The following is a 20,564-nucleotide window of genomic DNA, read 5'->3' as shown; positions in this document are numbered from 1 at the left end:
AGTAGCTCTGAGAGTACATCAGATGCTCTGCTTGTAATTTGGCAATTATGACTGAGGCAAAACAAGATGTGGGCTGGAGGATGATTACTTCCAGGATTTACTAAGTAGATCTAATCTCTATGCATGAGGTGCTTGTCAATTGTGTGTATTATATCTGTTTAAATGCCAAATAATTCCTGGCTTATAATAAACATGTTTATAATCATCATTCATTGTGCATTTCCGGCTTTTCTCAATTTTATGTCAGGTTAAGTGAATATCTTTGGGCTGGTGGTCAAACTACTGAAAAAAATGTATCAACAGTGGTTGCACACCTAAATGCATGTATTAGTCAATAAAATTACATGGTCATGAGTTATAAAAAAAAAAGCACATTGTTAATATCACATTATTTGGTAAGGAAAAGGTGTTACGGGATGAGTCTTAAATGTAAGATATCTATTGTAACCCATGATGGATGCTTCTTTTATTATGGCAGTTATTTTTGAAAGAGTGTCTCTTTGTCAAGTATGTGTCATTTTAGAATTACTGGTATTTTCAGGCTCCATTTTCAGACAAATCTCACCATCGGACATTCAAAGATAATTTCAAATGCTATTATGTCAAACTGTCACTGAAATACAGAGGTGGGACTTTTATTCAAGTAGTTTACTTGTGTTTTTCCATTTGATGCTACTTCATATTTCAACTCTGTTTCAGAGGTATTGTCCCTTTACCCCACTAAGTTTATTTGACAGCTGGTGTGTTTTGTTGTTGTTTTCTTTCGCAGGTTAACATTTTACACATAAAATATACAATAAACTTATAAATTTGGTGCATAACTTTATACACGACCCAACTGCATTTTTAAACTAGTAATATAAAATATGACAATAGCTTGGGCCAACCTGCCTCCAAAATCAGGATTTTTCTCTTTGGTACATTAGGTACAATTTGGTATTGTTATTTTTGCTTAAACTCAACTGAGGTTATTTTAAAATGAGTTTTAGAGACAACATAAGCAGTGTTGGGGACTAACTAGACCTTTAAGATTTTAAATAGAGTAACTAGTAATCTTTAACCTATTACATTTCCAAGTAACCTTCCCAACCCTGAATATAAGTTAAGTGGTAATTATCTCATTTAAACTCTGTAATCCTTCTTGTGACCACATGGGGTCAGTGTTTACACTAAAATGGTAAAACGGTAAACGTAGACTGTCATGTATCACTGCCAACTGTCTGTCGAGGCCTTGATATTTAACACATAACATATTAAAAACAGAAGCTAACTAAATACAAACTCATAAATTAGCTAGTTGAGATTTAAACTGTTGTTTTTCATTGTGCTCTGACCTGGTCACTAGTTGATCTTAACGCTAAATGGATGAGATCAACCTGGGCCCGCCTCCAACTCCTACGTGTACCCCTCAGTCGCGCACAGACCTCTGGGAAACGGAGTCCATGCACTAAATAATTCAAGCTCCCATTCCCCTTCTCTTCCACCGCTAACAAGATGCCGGCCGTACATCACAAACTGCTCCTGGAGGACGCCTTACAGGACAGTCCTCAGGTAGGCCTGTGCGGGTTTTTATCACATTTAAAGACACAATTGCCACATAAAAAGGCGTTAGGAGCTGTGAAGTTGGCGTCGAAGCCCAGACAGTATCCTGTTCCCGTTGTAGGCTGTTTCCACTGGTGGATGACAGCTCTCAATTGTCACATTGTTGTGGGAATTAAATGCTGTGTCTGGAGTGGCTACACCCTCTTGCTGTAAACGATGTTCAAGTGGAAATTACTGGTCCTAATTATCGGCGTTAGTGCGTATATGTTGTAGTTTAATTGCTATCGCTAGTCACAGGGATTTCCTCTCTTTCTCTCTCTGCTAGAAGTAATATTCTGGTGTAACCTAACATTCACAGTCATTTTGAGGATATTACGATCATATAGCTCAAACAGAGTCACTCTGCTGTCTGTGACTTGTTTATTTCCATCATGTCGCATGAAGTTAGACCCCTTTTCTGGAGCCATACTGGGCCTGATCCACAGGATGTAGGAGGGGTTTCCATTATCGGACTCCAGTGGAATTAGTCAATAGGCTGCAACAGGGCATCAGTGGTAGCTGTCAGTGGTTAATATACCATATTATTTGATGCTTACGTGTCTTAAAAACAGTATGGAAGTTGTTTACCCAGCCCTAGGCCTCATGCATGATGGTGATGTGAAATGCAAGACAGTGAGGAGTCTTTGTTATTATGCACATCTAATATAGTCTCTATAGTCGGTTGCATCACCCTTTCTCTAAACAGGGCTGACCTCTTTGATGGTTATGTGTAAGTGCAACCCATGCTGGAGGCTCTTTTTTCTATTTACATTTTTGGCTTTCCAAAAAAGCAGTTTTGTTTATTCAAGAAATAGGTCTGGTCTTACAGTAAAATGTTAACACAGCTTTATTCTAGGGAGGGCCGAGCATTTTATATCATCGTTTATTTTTCGTCTTAATCCCTCTGTGGCAAAAGTCAACTGGAGTGAATTGACAACAGACTTTATTAGATGGGTGTGTTCCTACAGTATTAGCTAGGTCTGTATCTGCCCTGCCTTGCTGCACCTGTTTAAGGGAGAAAAAAACTACACCCAAACAGGATTTCCATCCTGCAGTAAAATCATTATGTCTTTAGTTCCACTTTATAACAGCATGTCAATATGTCTCTGAATCCTGAAGCTACTCTAATTTCTTCCACTCACTCTCTCCACTTGCAGCAATGTTCCTATAGGTCTCAGGTTACAGGTGCCAACCAAATCTGATTCAGTTATGTTTCTTTTTAGCATAGGTACTATACTTGTGTAGTATATTGTTGTCCGTAAAACTGATAACAGGAACATTAAACACAATAATCACAACATGCCCATTGCCCAGCTCCACCTAAATTGTCCTAGTGACCCAATAAACACACCCACTTGCTTATCACTTATGATTACATTAAATGACAAAACTCTTTTGAAGAGCAGTATTTATGATTAGGGTTGCTAATGATTAACTATTAAATTTCATTAGTGATTTATCTGATAATTTTTCTTTGATTTGCTTGCTTTGTCTGATAAATGGTCCTACATCTCAAAGATATTCAGTTTACTAACATATAACAAATCCTCATATTGGTGAAAGTGGAACCAGAGAATGTTTGGCATTTTTGCTTGATAAATGATTGAAATGATTGATCAATTTAGAGCTGCAACTAACAGTTGTTTTCATCAATGTCAGAAAATGGTGAAACATGTCAACACAGGTTCTCAGTTCCCATGTGACATCCTCAAATGTCTTATTGTGTCCAGGCATACAATAATGAAGCAGACTAGTTTCTAAAAAAAATACTCAGAACAATTAACCATTTATCAAAAATGTTGCTGATTAATGTAATAGTTGACAGCAGCTTTAAATCGATTATTAATGTAGTTGCTGAATAATTTTATGTTGATTAATTGATAGACTAATTATTTCATCTCTATTAACAATGACCTAACTATTGTCTTTTTAATTGTATTCATAATAAGTATGTAAATGTTTTGTCCTACAGACTCGTTCCTTGCTCAGTGTGTTTGAGGAAGATGTTGGTATGCTCACAGACTACACCAACCAGCTGCTACAATCGATGCAGCGTGTGTTTGGAGCTCAGGTACCAAACTCCACACACACACACACACACACACACACACACACACACACACACACACACACACACACACACACACACACACACACACACACACACACACTGTTCCCAAAGTTGTGTGAAGCTATGTGAAACAGCCATGTCCGTTCAAGCCGAGAACACAATGAGAAATATTTTATGCATCATTTCATCACTGAATCATAATTTTATTTGCCTGACAAAGTTGATTTTGAAGTGAACATTAGCATTATTGAACTACAGCAGAATATTCTTCGATGTGCACAGAACAAAAGATGGTGCTAGAGTCTTATATATTAGGATACAAGAATATTACACACTCCTACTTGCAGCCTCCCTTGTAGAAACAGCTGGAAATTCAGTCTTGACCTTTGGAAGCGTGTGTGTGTGTATGCAGCAAAGTAATCTAAGCTCAAAGGTCCAATTAGTGAGCTGAGAATCTTTGTTAACAAGTTTTGCAACTTAAAAGGTGCCTTAATACCATGCTCTGTTATTTACTTATTGTGTGGGTAATGGGTATGGATTTTCTGTGTGGAGGATGACAGCTCAATGAGTGTCATGTTCAAATGTTGCAGTCATAGTGTACAGTATTTTTCTGATGTTCTCCTGAAGACTTAAAACCTTTTGCAATGAAACTTTTTCATTTTTGAAAGACCACAGTCTTTATTCAAGACCGTGGTCTTTCAATTTGAGAGCATGATTTATTGATTTTTTTAAGATTGTATAATCCGTTTCCTCAAACCCTTGGCCTCAAACTCAAGTATTCCCTACGTGCACTTTCTCCTTGCAAACAGGCTGCTTCTGTGCGCTTGTGGAACTTCACTTGCTTTCTTTACACTTTTTGGATAAAAGGACAATTAATAGTGTTTTACAAACTAGCTAACTGAGTGTGAGGAAAATGGCTGAAGCTGGAGGAAATCTATGCAAGCAACAACACATCTGAGTGTAAGCATACAATTTGAACAGAAGCCGAACAAATCTGAATGCAAGCAGGGGCTATTTAAGTGCAAGGGCATGGTTTAAAGGGAAATAATTACAAAATCCGAATGTGTAATTAATAGATCATACTCTCCAATTGAAAGACCACGATCTTGAACAAAGACAGGGGGGAAAAAAACATTTTCTGAATCAATTATAATCCACTTGTACAGTAGAGTTGGCATTTATATGACCTATCACCTTGTGCTTTTTGGAGGAATGTTAATTTGAAACCTGATTCACCTGATAGTCCTTCACCTACTTTCATTCTTTCTGATTCACCTCATATTCCTTCACTCCCTTTTTCTTCTTTCTGATTCACCTCATATTCCTTCACTCCCTTTTAATTTAGTAATCCAGTTTATTACTTTCTAACTTTTTCCCCTCTATCTTTTCCCTTACAGAGTGAGATGGGATTGGCAACAGAGCAGCTCTCACAGCAGCTTCTGGATTATGAGAAGAAAGTAAGTATGGGTGTCATGATGATGATTTAATGCCTCATGTATATACATAGTTAATTTGGGTGAAATATCTCAGGTCACTTTGCTAAATAGCTTGTGAGGCACAGCTAATTATTAGCCTACTTATCAGATTTTATGTGTGCATGCGTTTACCACACGTTATAATTGCAAGTGTGTTCTGTGAAATCTCTGCATTAAAAGAACCTTGTAGTAGAAGTGCCTCCCTGCTGGTAACCTATCATGCAGTAGTGGCTTGTTTTATGTAGCTAACAAGAAGTTTAAACAAAAAAAAGAAGATCCTAATGTCACCAAAGCAAGTCTATTAAATCATGATGTAGAATCTGTGGCTCAGCTGCCTTCGTTGGAACATGTTGATTACAGAGTAGATGTTGGATTGGAACAAAACTGTGTACTGTAATGGATGCGCTTGCCCTGTGTATAGTTTGAATGACAAACAAAACAAAGCCTAAAGCCTAACATCTTTGCATGTGGTGTATTAGCATCTTTGGCATCATTTCACAAAGAGGTGTGCCAGAATTGCTGGCAGAACAGGGTATTTTTAAATTCATGGCTCCAGTCTATGCTACATTATGCAGTTTTGTGGTTTAAACTTGTCTCCATTCCCTTTTTTTCTGTCTAGAATTTTGCCCTTGGAAAAGGTGATGAAGAGGTTATCACCACGCTGCAGAACTTCGCCAAAACTGTAGGGGAGGTGAGGCTTGTGTTTGCAATTTTCTTGTTTTAGGTGTGTGTGCACTCAGAGCAGAAGAGAAGGATGATAAACTACTGTTCAGTCAGTAGTTTGTTTTTTTCATGTTACAAAGCATATTACACCTGCACTCCCCTAGTACAATGGCAAAAATGACCTTGAATGAAAGACCTGAGTATTATCCACCCTGTAAGACTGGAACCGATTGTATACTGAGGCTAAGAGGGGACCAGTGATGTGGATATGATGCCTATCACACCGGATGAATGGATGGTGGAAGGCAGCAATGGGAGGAAGAATGGATGGATGAAGGAGGGCTGTGTAGGCTCAGGTATATAGACAAAACAGATGGGCCTGTCACTTTCAGCCATGGGGGTTCACAGGCCTGCCCAGTCAGCACTCAACAGGATTCAGAACACACATTTGCACACACACATATGCTCAGAGGACACAGGTTGATTGTTTGTTTGACCTTACCTTATCGTGTACATAACTCATTTCACAGCCAGAATTAGGTCTGCTACCGCACCTAATCCTGTGAACTTTAGCACTTGCTAAATCGCTCATATTAAACTGGTGTCAGCTTGTAAGATGATGGAGTGTAGCTCTCTTAATAAGCGTTAAGAAGTGTTGCAGGCTTTGCTTGTATGTACAATATATGTACTGCACCTAAGGAGACCTATCTGCTCAACTCCTGAAATTTGTAGACAACATTACAGTCATTGCACTTGTCCGAGATGGAGAGGAGTCTGCATACAGACAGACAGGAGGTTGAACAGCTGGTGCAGTCACAACAACCTGGAACTGAACATGCTCAAAACTGTGGCGATAACAGTGGACTCCAGGAGGAGACCCCATCACTGCCCCCCTTCACCATACTCACAGCACTCTGTTGGCCGTGGAATCCTTCAGATTTCTGGGATCTACAATCTCCAAGGACCTGAAGTGGGAGTCCAGCATCGACAGAGTCATCCAAAAGGCCCAGCTGAGGATCTATGTCCTGCGCCAGCTCAGGAAATACAACCTTTACTCAGGAGCTGCTGATCCAGTTCAAGTCTGTTCTCTGCACTTCCATCATCTTCTGGTTTGGATCAGCCATACAACAGGACACGAACGGACTACAACAGAAGGTCAGGTCTGCAGAAAAGATTATCAGTACCGACCTGCTCACCATCCAGGATTTTTAAACCTCCAGAGTCAGGAAACAGACAGGGAAATCACAGCAGATCCTTCATAAACTGTTCCAACTTCCTCCCTCTGATACAGAACACGGCACACCAAAACCACCAGGCACAGGAAGTTTCTTCCCCCTCCCTGTCACACTTAACTCACTGTGGCACTGTGTAATAACTCTGGACCACTTTGAAACCCACTGTACACACAAATTACACAATTTTTATCTTGGTCTAAAATACAAAATGTGCAATACTTTGCTAATAACTGTGAATAAGCTGTATGCTGTACATTACCACCTACTACACAGTATGAATATAAATTGACTACCATTTAATATTTATCTCATCACTCTTTGCACTCTTTACTGCTTTGCACTATTTGTATCTTGTATCCTGTAAGATTGTTATTCTGTGTATTCTGTTTACATTGAGACCTACTAAACCAGAATTCCTTGTATGTGTAAACATACTTAATAAAGCTAAAACTCAATAAAGATGACTCTGATATGCAGTCTTGTTTCCAATATCAGATTTAACAGCAGGGTTTATTATTGAAATGTATTGTTCTACAATATGAGCTTTATATGATGTTGGGGAGCCATAGTCTGCAGTTCTATGCACATTTCCCTGAAAATGTTACTTTCCAGCTTGCTGCAGGGAAAATCTGGCAGCAAATGTCACTGTACATATTAAAATGACCTGAAATCCCTCAAGATGTTTGGCTAGGATACATCTTCTGTTTGTGTCCTTCTGCAGTGCTTGATATTTTTGTGTAATCTGTTTTGTGTCTCTATGTCGTCCAGCTGAACTCTCTCCACTCTGAGCTAGCCAACCAGATGGCTGACAGCATGGTCTTCCCCTTGATCCAGTTCCGAGAGAAAGACCTCACAGGTAGGGATATACACATACACACACATGAACAAACTCACTCACACTACAAAAACTCAATATCATAGATAATTTTTTTTATTGTAATATTGCAGATAATTATCAGTCTGTTTGCTATAATTGTGTTAAGTATATTGATTTAAATAGCATATTTTTCCAAAATATACAAAAAGGATTTTGTGTTCATCAGCCAAATCTAAAATATAGTGGATTCAATCTGTACAACATTTTAAAAATCAATATTGTATTTTCTAAGATGTGGATCTATTGTGGGTATTGTAACAATTTACCATATGTTGAATTTTGCAGAGATAAGCACACTGAAAGAAATATTTGGCATCGCCACTGATGGTAAGTACAAATCTTAACAAAGTTCAGAATTTGATCACACAAATTAGGGTTTGTAGTTACTCTCTGGTCCTCATGTCCACCCTCTAATTGCCTGCAGAGCACGAGGCAGCTATGGTCAAGTACAGCAGATTGCCCAAGAAGAAAGAGAACGAGAAGGTAAAGCAGAGTGACTGTAAAGTGCTTTCTCACTTCCACTGATGGGGCTTTTTTCCCCATCGATCACAGGATGTAAAAGGCCTTATTGTGCAGTAGTGCTCTGGCAATGGGAGTGTTTTATAGGAATTTGAAATACAAATAAGTGGTATTAAATATTCATCTACTGGTAGCTGAATGCTGTTGTAGTAAGATTGTTGTAACAATATGCACTATAATGGCTGCAAAGATAAGATTCCTCTGTTATTTGCTTCTGTTGAATGTGTCTGCTTGGACGTACAAGATAATGCGACTGTTTTTCTTATTTGTATGTTGGTGAGAGTAGAACAAATGTCTGCATATTTATGAGTGTGTGTGCAGAACTTGATAGCGAGTTTATGCCGGACATGTTTAACCCTCTCCTGTCTTGACAGCTGAAGTCAGACTTGGTGAAGGAGGTGGCGTACACCAGAAGGAAGCAGCACCAGGCCTCACTGCAGTACTACTGCGCCCTCAACGCCCTGCAGTATCGCAAGAGAGTAGCTATGCTCGAACCCATGCTAGGCTACACACAGGCACAGGTACTTACTGCAGCTACTGCTGACCTAAAAACTGGTCAAACATCATTATCATATTCAAATTCAGTAGAGAAGTGATTCCTACTTGAAAAGGAACTGATTTAGTTAACAAAGTACACTGTACACGGGTGGGTCAATGACGTATAAGGATTTTCAACAGGTCAATTTTAAAATAACTAAAATGGGAATATCTATTGCAGTAGTTCAAACATTAAGAATGTAAAGTACACATAAATTCATATTAAAATAGTAAATTAGGTGTTTTATGTGTTTTTTCATCTCAATGAATTAGAACTGATCTTAAAAAAAGTCATGTGGTGCGACCATGATCTATCTTAAAATAAATGAATTTCCTTAACATGCTTAAATATTTTTTTACAAGTTTTGAGTAATATAAAGTGTTTAGAAACAAATTATTTGCATGTCTTTTGAGTTTTTGTAAATAATAATCTCATATTTATGTTCTATAATGTCACAGTTGACTTCTTAAATGTATGCAAGACTTATTTTTCCTGTAAATTGCTTAAAAATGATTTTAAGAATTAAAAAATACAATTCAGTTAAGCATACTGGATCAGTGATTAATATTACTGCCACAGAAAAGTGATATTTCACTCTGAATTTAATACAGTTATTGGTATTATTGGTCGCACCACATGATGAATGGTTGCACCAAATGACATAAAGACCTCATATCATTAAAAATCTATTGAAAGAAATAAAAAAACAATGACTTTAATACAAAATAGAATTAAACCAGTGGTTTTATTACAATTTCACAGAATTTTAATAAACTCAAACATTTCATGAACATTGTTTAAAACATAAGTGCAGCACGCATTCATGGCTTTGTCATGAACAAACTTTTCATTTAACTTGACAATGGAATATGTCAATTTTGATTATTGAATCATTCTCTTCTCTTCTCCTAGCAGGGTACACTGCTCTTGCTGCAGAGTCAGAATTAACACACTGCCAATGGCAAGCAGTTTTTACCTTGCATGGGAGTGCGATCTGGTAAAATAGATTAGAACAGATAGAAATAAATAATGCATTACAAATAAATGCATAATTGCCAAAGTGACATTGCATTTTTCTCACGATATTAAAAAAAAATTAAACAGAAACTGTTGCTTCTGAAATCTTAGAAAAAATGACTCAAATTGCATACAAATATATTCCAAATAATACTAAAATAAAGGAATTAATTAAATAAATCATTGACTGAAAATAAAAGTTTCTAATCTAGGACATATCTTTCATTGAAAACACTCTGCAATGGTGGCACCACATGATATTTGGTCGCACCAAATGATATTTTCAAGTTCAGTCAAAATTTACAGGCACATAATTGACCACCAAAATAAAACAAGCTAGCTTGCCACAAAAGGTCACTATGAAATTTATAATCAAAATATATATTTGTAGAAATAACGTAATATTTATTGTTTTCTTGAGGTCATACCACATGATATCCAAATATGGCAACTACATACCAGCCATTGAAAAGCTTAATTTTTTCCATATTTTAGAAAGAGTTACAAACCTGCTTGTTGTATCCATGGGTCCTTGGCAAACTAGTGTATGATGCAGCATCCTGCCTTTGAATGATTTTCATCATAAAAGTCCCAGAGTGGTTGTTTCTTGATGGTCGCACCACATGATATTTCATAAAATCATCATCGTCAGACAAAGTTTGTTTTTATGTTATGATGGAAAAATAAATACAAATGGTTTGCAATGTTGTACAGTACTGTAAAACAGTCTGGAAATCATGCCAAACAGGGCAGAAAATACATTTGAATAGATTTGGAGTAATTTCAAATAAGTTTTCATAACAGCAGTCAAGGCCAGACGGTCGCACCACATGATATTTTGTCACTTTAAATAACAGAAAAATTACTAATAACTTGTGGTTTTTGAAAACTTAAAGTGAGTACATATAAAGGAAAGCTACTACATATGTATGGTATTTTTTTTATCCATTTAAACCTTTTTCAAACTGAATAAAATGCAGTCGGACTGAAAATGTAGGTGTCACGTCATTGACCCGGGTACAAAACAAATTATTCTTGTATCCAAAGGCCTGAGCCAGTAAACACAAGAAAGGACTATTTTCAGTTTCTAGAAATGTTTATTACTTAAAAATGCCAACTGTAACAATGAAATAAGATACTATATGATTGACCCACTATAATCTTGTCTCTTAGATCAGCTTCTTCAAGAAAGGCATTGAGCTGGTGTCAAAGAAGATGGATAACTTTCTCTCCTCTGTGTCCAACATGACACAAAGGTAAAGACTATCTTATAATTATTCATATTCCTTTGTTACATAGATTTCATGAACGATAGCTTTATGAAAAATACGATGATCCTTAATGTGAATAACCTCATTCATTTTTTACGATTTCATATTTTTGATCAGCCTTTCTATGATGTTACAGATTACTTTTTCATTTTAAGCATCCAATGGCTGAGAATCCTTTATTTTCATGCTCAATATGTTTCAGTTTCTGAAAGTCAGTTTTGATGGACCATGCCTGTATTAAGTGTTCTGTCTAGTATCCAGACCCAGCTGGACGCAGAGGCAGAGGTCATGCGTGTGTCCCAGAGGGAGTTTCTGTCAGTGGAGGACACTGTCTATATGCCCGATAAGGACAGTGAGCCCGTCAATCGCACGCTTATCCAGAAGGCCGGCTACCTCAACATTAGGAAGTAAGATTAATTACACTCATTATGGCCCTATGTTGAATACAAGGACACTTCCTTTGTGTTCCTAGCTTGTTGATATGGTAAGACATGTCATTGAAGAAAATAGATTTAACAATTGAGGGGCAAGCTTTGAATCTGTCCTCATTTTACATATGCGACATTTCAGTGTTTGGTTTGTTTGGGAATCTAATGTGGTGCAGTTGATGGAGTAATCAATATATGGCAACAACGGTAGATTCTCAATGTCTAAAAATGACCAAATTAAGCAATTGAGAAAAGCATTTTGCTCCTCTTGCTTAAGTTGCTCAAAATATGCATGAGCACAGTAAACAATGAGTCTGTCACAGAAGACAAGGTGGGTCAGGTGACACATTGATAGTGTGCGCTGTCAGCTTATTGCAGATTGGATGTATGAGAAGTGAAACTTCCTTAATGGTTTCGGGGGGTAGAACTGCAGCGTAGCCAGCAATGTGATTTAGTGAAATGTCAGAGCTGCCAAACTCCTGTCTCTCCCTCATATATACATCCAAAGTCTTTGACAAATGTCTATGACACCAGAGAAAAGGTTTCCACAGAACGCCATTCTGTTTAATGACACACTGCCAGCAGCCTCAAACACTTGTCAAAGCCAGAGAACATTTGCTATTTCGAATACTCTCTCAACATAAGGGTCTGAATCACCCACAGCAGCATGAGATATACACTTCAATATTAATCAAAGTAAATTCATTTGGGAATCCTAATCCTTTTTTAAACAGAAAGCTGAAGGCTCACAGATAAGCAGTTCAAATGAGTCATGCACATGTAGCTTTGTTTTCTAATGAAGTGACTCAGTTAAATAGCATTTTAATTCATGTAGAGTTTACTTTCTTTTTTACACAGAAACCATTATAGCCAAGACAAAACAGCTGTGCAAGGAGAGGACTGAAAAAAAAGATCTTCCCCCAAAGAGTACTAAAAAAATCATCATCACAGACCGAAAAGGGATTGATGGCTACTTAATCACATACTTGTGAAAGAGATTTGTGTGAAAAATTTTTTGATAATAAGTAGAAAATAGGGGATGTTGGTTTGGAAAGATAATGACTGATATGGCTGATTTATCTGTATTTATTTAAAAAAAAAAATTCAGTATTTATTTTTTTCGGTAAATGAAAATGAACAGATGTGGGAAATGTGAATCTCCAAGCAATATTACTAATTTAAGTTGCAAGACTAATTTAAGTTACAAAAAAAAGGATTCTGAAACACTTACAATGTGACTTTTGAACAAATTGACTGAGTATGATATTTCCTGTCAAGCACTATCATCACTGGTAAAGAAGTCTGTAACAAAATGTATATGATAAATAGAATGACAATGGCCCTGTTTTCTCTTTATGGTATGTTTGTGTATTTTTGTTACAATATTCTCTATTACTAAACTTGTTAGAGGACAAGAACTTCAAATAAACTTCTTGCATATCCTGAGTTCATTTGTAAGCCAGATGGTAGGCATGCAGTCCTGACACATCCAGCCTTAAATGTTCGACATTCTTATTCTTCACGTTGCCCTCCTCGCCTATTAAAATGTTCCATTATTCCACTGGTGGCAGGAAAAGCTATCACTCTGGTTATTAAAATCTCACTGCAACACTTACCTTACTTACACTGTCTGCCCCTTCTTGCCTGTGCTGCAGTAAAACAGGCCTAGTGACCACAGCCTGGGACCGACTGTACTTCTTCACCCAGGGAGGAAACCTCATGTGTCAGCCGCGGGGGGCGGTGGCGGGGGGCATGGTGCTGGACTTGGACAACAGCTCTGTCATGGCCGTGGAGTGTGAGGACAGACGCTACTGTTTTCAGATAACCTCACCCTCAGGAAAAACGTATGTCCACTTCACTACATATGAGACTAATACACAAACATAAGTGAGACTTTACTCTTAACTTTCTCTGTTTTCACTGATTAATTCCAGGTCAATGATTCTACAAGCTGAGAGCAAAAAGGAATATGAAGAAGTAAGTGTAAAAGCAGCCGTTGAAGCCGATGTGTTTAATCTTCTTTATTGCTTTACATCTTCATACTCAAAGATATCTGCTGGTACTAGTATCAGTCATAGAACAAAGGAGGAGCTGTCAAGACTCATTTGTGTGGTTTTCATATCTGGTTTTGTGCTTGGACACATCTGACTGGCCTGTCACAGCTGGTATCAGTCAATTGATGTCAGCCGGTTCGTGTCTGAGCGAGAGGTAGTCCTAATGTGGATCTCTGTATTTCTTTCTCAGTGGATTTGCACGGTGAACAACATCTCCAGACAGATCTACCTGACTGACAACCCAGAGGTAACACACACACACACGCAACAAAGACAACAACTAACCCAGACATCTACAGTACAAATTAAATTTTAAGAAACCCAAACTCTAAATTGGAAACATATAGATCTTGGTTTTTAAACCTTCACTCGTGTTGCTGTGATTTGATAAGGCAGCAAGACATCCTTTTGTTTTTACATCACTTTAATCAACATTTAATAAGGAGCACTTCTCTGTTTGAAACATGGAACTCCTGCTTTCTCTGAAGTGTTTTTCAGTGAACTGTCTCACAGCTGTTGTTGCGTTTACCTTTTTACAATCCTAGAATCCTTGCAGGAGGGTTGGCTCTAAGAAAATGTTTATTCTCCAGAGCTAAGCCTGATTCCTCGCCAGCTTTGTGTAACAAACAGACTATTGCTGTGTCTGAAATCATTCATTCTTTCACTTATTTATTTTCCCTACATAATAACCACTCAGCAGTGTACTGTAGAGCAAATAATTACAGATTTCATCACCTATCATTATTTTGTGTCACTGCCACTGATGAGTGTAGTGTCACGCAACTGTAAATAATGCATCAATCATTTGAGGAGTGTGGGATGGTTAACAGAAAGGTGCATACTTGTACATGCAGTTGAAAACTATTATTTTCAGGCCATTTGAGAATTATTGAGAATGCTGCACAGGATTCCGACACTCATAAAAAAGGTTATTGCAAAGATAGTGGAGTAAATGGTAAGAACTAGGGATGTCCCGATCCGATATTTGGATCGGATCAGCCGCCGATATTAGCAAAAAAATGCATATCAATATCGGATCGGCCTGCAAGGGAAAATCCCGATCCGGACTCCCGATCCAGTTTGTTTTCAAAACTCCGGTCCGTGTTTTCCAGCGCACCGATGTAGGTAATCCATTCCAGTTTTGATCACACATGGAACCGGTGAGAGCCATGAGATGAAGTTAAAACTTGATGTTTTAAATGTTTTAGGCATGTTTACAGAGTCTGTAGTTTTATCATGAGTCATACACTGATACAGAGATTTTGCATGTTTTTGTTGTCAGGCTGTGGCCATTCGACTCAACCAAACCGCCATCCAGGCAGTCACCCCTATCACCAGCTTTGAGAAGAGACAAGAAGGGTCGCCTAACCCTGACAGGTCAGACATGTTGTGTTCATGACAGTTTAAGATGTAAAGTTAATCATTTACAAAGCCTGAGCCATTGAGTATAAGTACTTATCAGCTCATCTTTAATGTGATGAGAACGAAAAAAATGATCAACGTACCACTTTTCTTATGATTCATCTACTAAACTATTCTCTAATCCTCTAAACTAACGAACTATTGACTAATTAACATTAGTCAAAATAAGATCATGTAATCTGTTGATTTATGAATGCAAAATATGTTGAAATAGCCAGCTATATTCCTGCTACTATTTCAGGTGGTAGTGTCATATTATACAAGTTTGTCCAGTTCAAACTCACATTTGGCTGCAGATCATTTAAAATACTACAAAGTTAGTTCAAGCAGAGTGTGTTCATCATCATCTGTCTTATTCATGTTTAGTCATTAAACTGTACTCGGTAACCTTTATAAACTCTGTTACTCTGCTGATTCCTAATGCCAACAGCTTCTTCTAATCTTTCTTATTGTTGTCTCACTAATTTACTTGGTTAATTCCTTGAAACTCATCTTCATGTTGTTCGTCTCATCCCTGTAGAGCAAAGCCAGGAGGTATACATGCTGCCGGCAGCGGTTCCCAGAAGACGGGGGCTGCTCCGGAACCAGAGGACCTGATAGCCCCCGGCACGCCAATTCAGTTTGACATCATGCTGCCAGCCTCCGAGTTTCAGGACCAGAACAGGGGCGGGGGGAGGTGAGAGGACAAGTGGGGCAGGAAGTTTGTGTGGGTGCATGTTTCTAAGAAACAAGGATCAGGTCTTGATGGTTGATGATGCTAATTTCCTGAGTTGGCCTCATGTTGATTAATTATATCATTTATTATATCATTTCCAGGAAGCGGAATGCTTCTTAATGACTCAATGCAAGGGTTTAATTGTTTTTTTTCCTGGTATGTGTGCTCCCTTCCTGACAGACGCACAAATCCATTTGGAGAAACGGACGATGACTGTTCCACAGAAAGTGACGGTAATCATTTTCCTCATCCAAATGCAATTCAATGGCTCTCTCACGCACTATTTGATTTAAGCTTAACGTTTTGAGTAAGTTTGTGTACTCTCCTGCATGACTCTCTTTGTGTGTTAATGCTGCTGACGTGTGTCTATGTGGGTGATGTTTGTGTACTTCTGCAGACTCCCTCCTGCAGCAGGTATTTGCTGTGCGCTTCCTGGGTTCCATGGCGGTGCGCTGTGGCAACAATCAGGAAGTGATCTATGAGGCCATGAGGCAGGTGCTGGCTGCTCGAGCCATCCACAACATCTTCAAGACTACAGAGTCCCACCTCATGGTCACCAGCAGTAGCCTCAGGTAAACTTTATAACATATTTATGAAGTGTTACATATATCACCTTAAACGACAGGATGACATTTAGAAGCGACTGAGTTAGCACCAGTGTATAAAGATGGTGATGCAATTTGACATTTTATGGGCAATGTAGACAGAACATACTCAAACAAAGGCTTCAGTTAATGTTTATTGGTATTTGGTGATGCATCCGGCTACAAGTTTACCAGCCGCACAATAGAGTACTATAAAGAGCAAGGACCTTAGAGCAAAAACCTTCTGAGGTGTCATCATAGCAACTGTGACAAAGAACTCTTTTGTATTCCACTTCGGTCATCCAGCGAAAACAAGTGATGCCTGTATAACCCGTGATTGATTTTCACATTTGTAAATATGTATACGCTTTTGTAAAAAGCTTGCTAACAAAAGCAGAATTTAAAAAATACAAAGTCAAGGCTGAATTAGCTCTGTGGTCTTTTATTATTCCTGTAAAAGTCTTTGTTATATCTTTATAGGTTGATTGACCCTCAGACTCAAGTTACAAGAATAAGTGTAAGTATCACATACTTATTTGTTTCCATCAAGAGGTTTAGTCATATTTTCTGTAATTCAACCTTTTTTTAATCTTTAACCCCCCTCACACCTCTCACTACTCTTCGTGTTTCAGTTCCAGCTTGGAGAGGTGTGTCAGTTTGCGGCCCACCAAGAGAACGGGAGGCTGATGGGATTCGTGGTTGAGGGCAGTGATTGGAGTGAAGGAGATGAAGAGGGAGAGCCTTCGTTCAGCGCCTTCGTCTTTGAGAGCAACACAGAGGGCGAAAAGGTCTATACACAGAACACTGACGCTTTGTCAGAAACGGGCAACATATTAACATAACTGATTAAAAGTGTATACTGAATGATCTTTAAATTTGATTCTTTGTGTATTTATTCACAGATATGCTACACCATAAGCTTGGCAAAGGATATTACAGAAGCCAAGAAGGTAACATCATCATAGAAACATATTGAAAACTGTTGTTTTTAAAGTAAAACCCTCAAGGCTTTATGATACAGCAGTTGATTTTTTCATAAAAAAGTATAACACAAATAATAAGGACCTGTTTTTTGTAGCGTTAATGTGACATCAGGGAATGTTTATTCATCACACTGAGGATTACTCCGCCCTGAAAGGTTTTATAATGTGAGAGCCTTCCAATTTTTTGACAGACTTTGTTACAAACGGGGTCATAGAGTTTAAAAAATAAGTACATTGACCACAGAGAGGGAGGGGGAGACAAATGGCAGATGTCACTGAGATGCGAATTGTAAGATCCAGTGTGGAGCTTGACTCATACTAGAGATTGAAAATATGAAATATCTGCGCCTCTGCTGCTTGACCAGGCTTTTTAAAATCTTTGACAAGTTCCATGTAAGTACAATACTAAATCCCCTTTAAGTTACTGACACTACTTCATTTTAGGCTTTAATCTTTGTGTAGATACAATGTGTATTAAGTACTAAATCTTTTTGACTTTTTAGGTTTTACAACACTGAATTACAATTTTTCAGTGGCTCATGTCACAGCGAAAACCAAAATCTCGATAATTCGGAGATATTAATGAAGATTAGTAGGGACACAACTGCTAGAGGGATTTGGTCAACATTTTCCCTGCCGATTAGCAAGTCCACATATTAGGGACAGACTGTACATTCAAAATTAATTCACACAGTTTATCAATTTACACAAGTTTTTTTTCCTTCCTTTTTTCCTTTAACAAGGACCCTGAGGCTCTGGCTCAGCTGATGAAAAACATGCCTCTAACCAACGATGGTAAATTCCTTCTGCTGGAGCCTGAGACCAGCGACACGAGTGACGGAGGCGGACAAGAAGACCTGGAGTCTGAGGCCTAGCCCCTGTCAGGAAGAAAAAAATAACAAAAACCCCACAACCAAGACCAGGGCCACGTTCCGACTTTTGCCCAGGAGAGGAGGCTTTCCCTGGATAAACGTCTCATCATGACCCCTAGCTGTAACTCTGGTACTGTAACACCCATATTAGAAAGTGTAGTTAACTTTCACCGACCCTGATTTATTGCAGCTTCAGTTTTGCTGCTGTAGTGAAAGAAAGCAGAGAACTCTGGCAGGGGGTTGCCTCGACCAAAAAGCACATCTCCTGGGCACTCCCATTAGATCTGCTTTTCCAAGTTCACATTGTAGCATGGGTCTTTAGATTTGGTACTGAGTTTTGTCTTTTTCTTACACATCAAAAGGGACACCATATAGGTACTGATCGTGTTTCATTGTCTTCTAATTTCCCTGGCACTTTGGCAGAAGTTGATGAATCATTTGCTTCAGATTAGGTTTATATTAGTTTTTTGGTTTACATAGTTTGAAGTTTATTCCTTTACCTTGTTTTACATGTTAACTTGTATGTAAGGCTCTTACTTTATGCAACTACTTTGGCGTTATTTCTTAATTATTCATGTATGTTGCACTTTCCGAGGTTAATATCTGTTTAATAACATTTGATGGCTACAGAATGCACTAATTGAGAAACTTAAATGATTTAACACTCTAAAGGCTATGAAGGACATACAAAAATAAGTAAATAATGATGTCAGCTTATTTTTTATCAGAAGGATGGTGAGTGTTGCATAGCTTATTATCGTTACTCTGTGTGAGCCAATGTGTCTTGAAGCAGTGGATACAGTTGGCATGAGTGATTAGGCGAAACATTTTTCTTCTCTCTGCAGTGCTGTTGCACAGATTTAGCATTCTGACTATCTTACACATTGCCACGATACTGAATTAATGTCATATTTAACATAATTCTTTGCTACTTTGTTTCTTATGATCTGTATGTCAGGTCCTCTATGAGCAGCCCAAATATTCTGTAGTGAAATTAAAAACTACTCTGCACTCAGTATCTTAAAAGCCTATGTAAATAAGGTCTGTTCCAGTGTCTATATGATGTTTAATCAGTCAGCTGCATTAAAAGCTTTCAGAGTCAATATGCTAGGACTGATGCGGTGCATGATTAAATAACGGTGTTCTCTCTCATTCCATTTGCAGAAGATTAAAACCTCAACACTGAGCACTGAGCTGTAACACTAAAAGAAAATCCACTGCAATGGTACAGTAACACATGAAGCCAGGCCACAGTGAGGTATTATGTACTCGTTGAAAAGCAATTTGTCCTTTGCTCATGCATATGAACGCTATCAAAACAGAAGAACGAAAGGAAAAGCGATTGATCCGTGAAATTCTATCCCTCCCATGATATCATTGTGCAGATTTTTTTAGTTTCAGCCCATTTGAGCTTTAACACTAATTTCAAAAGGACAGTGAAGACCCGTGACGGACTGTGTGAATGTGACGTGTTTTGTACTGTGTTATACTGATGAGGTCAAAGCCGCTAACTTGATGTTGAAAGTTACTTTGTGTGGACTATTGCGTCTGCTTGCTTGTTATACACTACATCAAAGACAAAGTGTGGATATTTCTACTGGTGAAATAATTAGTAATGATCATGTTGGATTATTCACATTGTGATGGAAGGAATTAGATCATAACCGTTTCTCTTTTTATTGCTTGATGTAAATGCATATTGGCAGGTCTTCTGACGCTATAAAGAAAATAATGTCAATAGACTTGTATCCTCCTTCCTCTGGTGCTGGTTGAGACGTGTCAATCACACCATCAATCAAACTAAATAAAGTATACAAACATGCTCTATACACTAACCTAAAAAAGTCATGTTTGATGACCTACACAAGCCGATACCTGTGTTGCTTTGATTGATGGCTCAGTTGCTAAAAAGAAGCAAATCCTTTCACGTGGCCTGCTGCAGCCTGTTATACTTCTTACAGCTGTGCTGCATAGTCTTGATATACTTTTTAAGTAATGCACCGTCACATAAAACCTAAGAACTCAAGATGTTGAAAATATGTTTCAGTAATAAAGAAAGGACTGTTTTCTCCCTCTGTCTTTTTGTAAATGGCTCAACTTGACAGAATCCACTACCCATAAGCTTTGCACTTAATCCTAATTTTGTCCTTATTTTCTAAAATCCAAATGTTAACATGCAATGTTTAATAAATATCAGTCATTTCTTTCTTACTCATGTAAATGTTGTGTTTTCTTTACAGCAAAAAAACCCCAACAACT

At 38.0% G+C, this 20,564-nt stretch overlaps 1 protein-coding gene across 2 annotated transcripts; it reads left to right on the top strand.

The window, feature by feature from the left end:
• Positions 1-1,433: 1,433 nt before the first annotated feature.
• Positions 1,434-20,516, top strand: appl2 (adaptor protein, phosphotyrosine interaction, PH domain and leucine zipper containing 2). Of its 2 annotated transcripts, none has more exons than XM_062420055.1 (21): positions 1,434-1,551; positions 3,554-3,652; positions 5,050-5,109; positions 5,747-5,818; positions 7,794-7,881; positions 8,188-8,229; positions 8,327-8,385; positions 8,796-8,942; positions 11,150-11,232; positions 11,502-11,654; positions 13,331-13,519; positions 13,610-13,652; positions 13,920-13,976; positions 15,012-15,106; positions 15,672-15,827; positions 16,047-16,099; positions 16,264-16,438; positions 16,931-16,967; positions 17,083-17,238; positions 17,353-17,400; positions 18,177-20,516. In XM_062420055.1, the coding sequence occupies exons 1-21, from the start codon at positions 1,495-1,497 to the stop codon at positions 18,306-18,308; spliced, it is 2,001 nt and encodes a 666-aa protein (XP_062276039.1). In that variant the 5' UTR covers positions 1,434-1,494; the 3' UTR covers positions 18,309-20,516. The 2 variants fall into 2 exon arrangements, with proteins under 2 accessions (XP_062276039.1, XP_062276038.1); XM_062420054.1 differs by having other exon boundaries at positions 11,490-11,654.
• The last annotated feature ends 48 nt before the right edge of the window (positions 20,517-20,564 follow it).

This window comes from Scomber scombrus, chromosome 6, assembly GCF_963691925.1.
Source record: "Scomber scombrus chromosome 6, fScoSco1.1, whole genome shotgun sequence".
Taxonomy (NCBI): Eukaryota; Metazoa; Chordata; class Actinopteri; order Scombriformes; family Scombridae; genus Scomber; species Scomber scombrus.
The sequence above is the reverse complement of the archived record's forward strand: the minus strand, read 5'-3'. Positions and strand labels throughout refer to the sequence as shown.

Bases quoted from the DNA above. Each gene is read 5' to 3' on its own strand.
- appl2 (XM_062420054.1), top strand. From the start codon at position 1,495: ATGCCGGCCGTACATCACAAACTGCTCCTGGAGGACGCCTTACAGGAC. The intron at 5,819-7,793 runs GTGAGGCTTGTG...TATGTCGTCCAG, and splicing joins TCGCCAAAACTGTAGGGGAG to CTGAACTCTCTCCACTCTGA. The intron at 13,977-15,011 runs GTAACACACACA...TTTTGTTGTCAG, and splicing joins ACCTGACTGACAACCCAGAG to GCTGTGGCCATTCGACTCAA.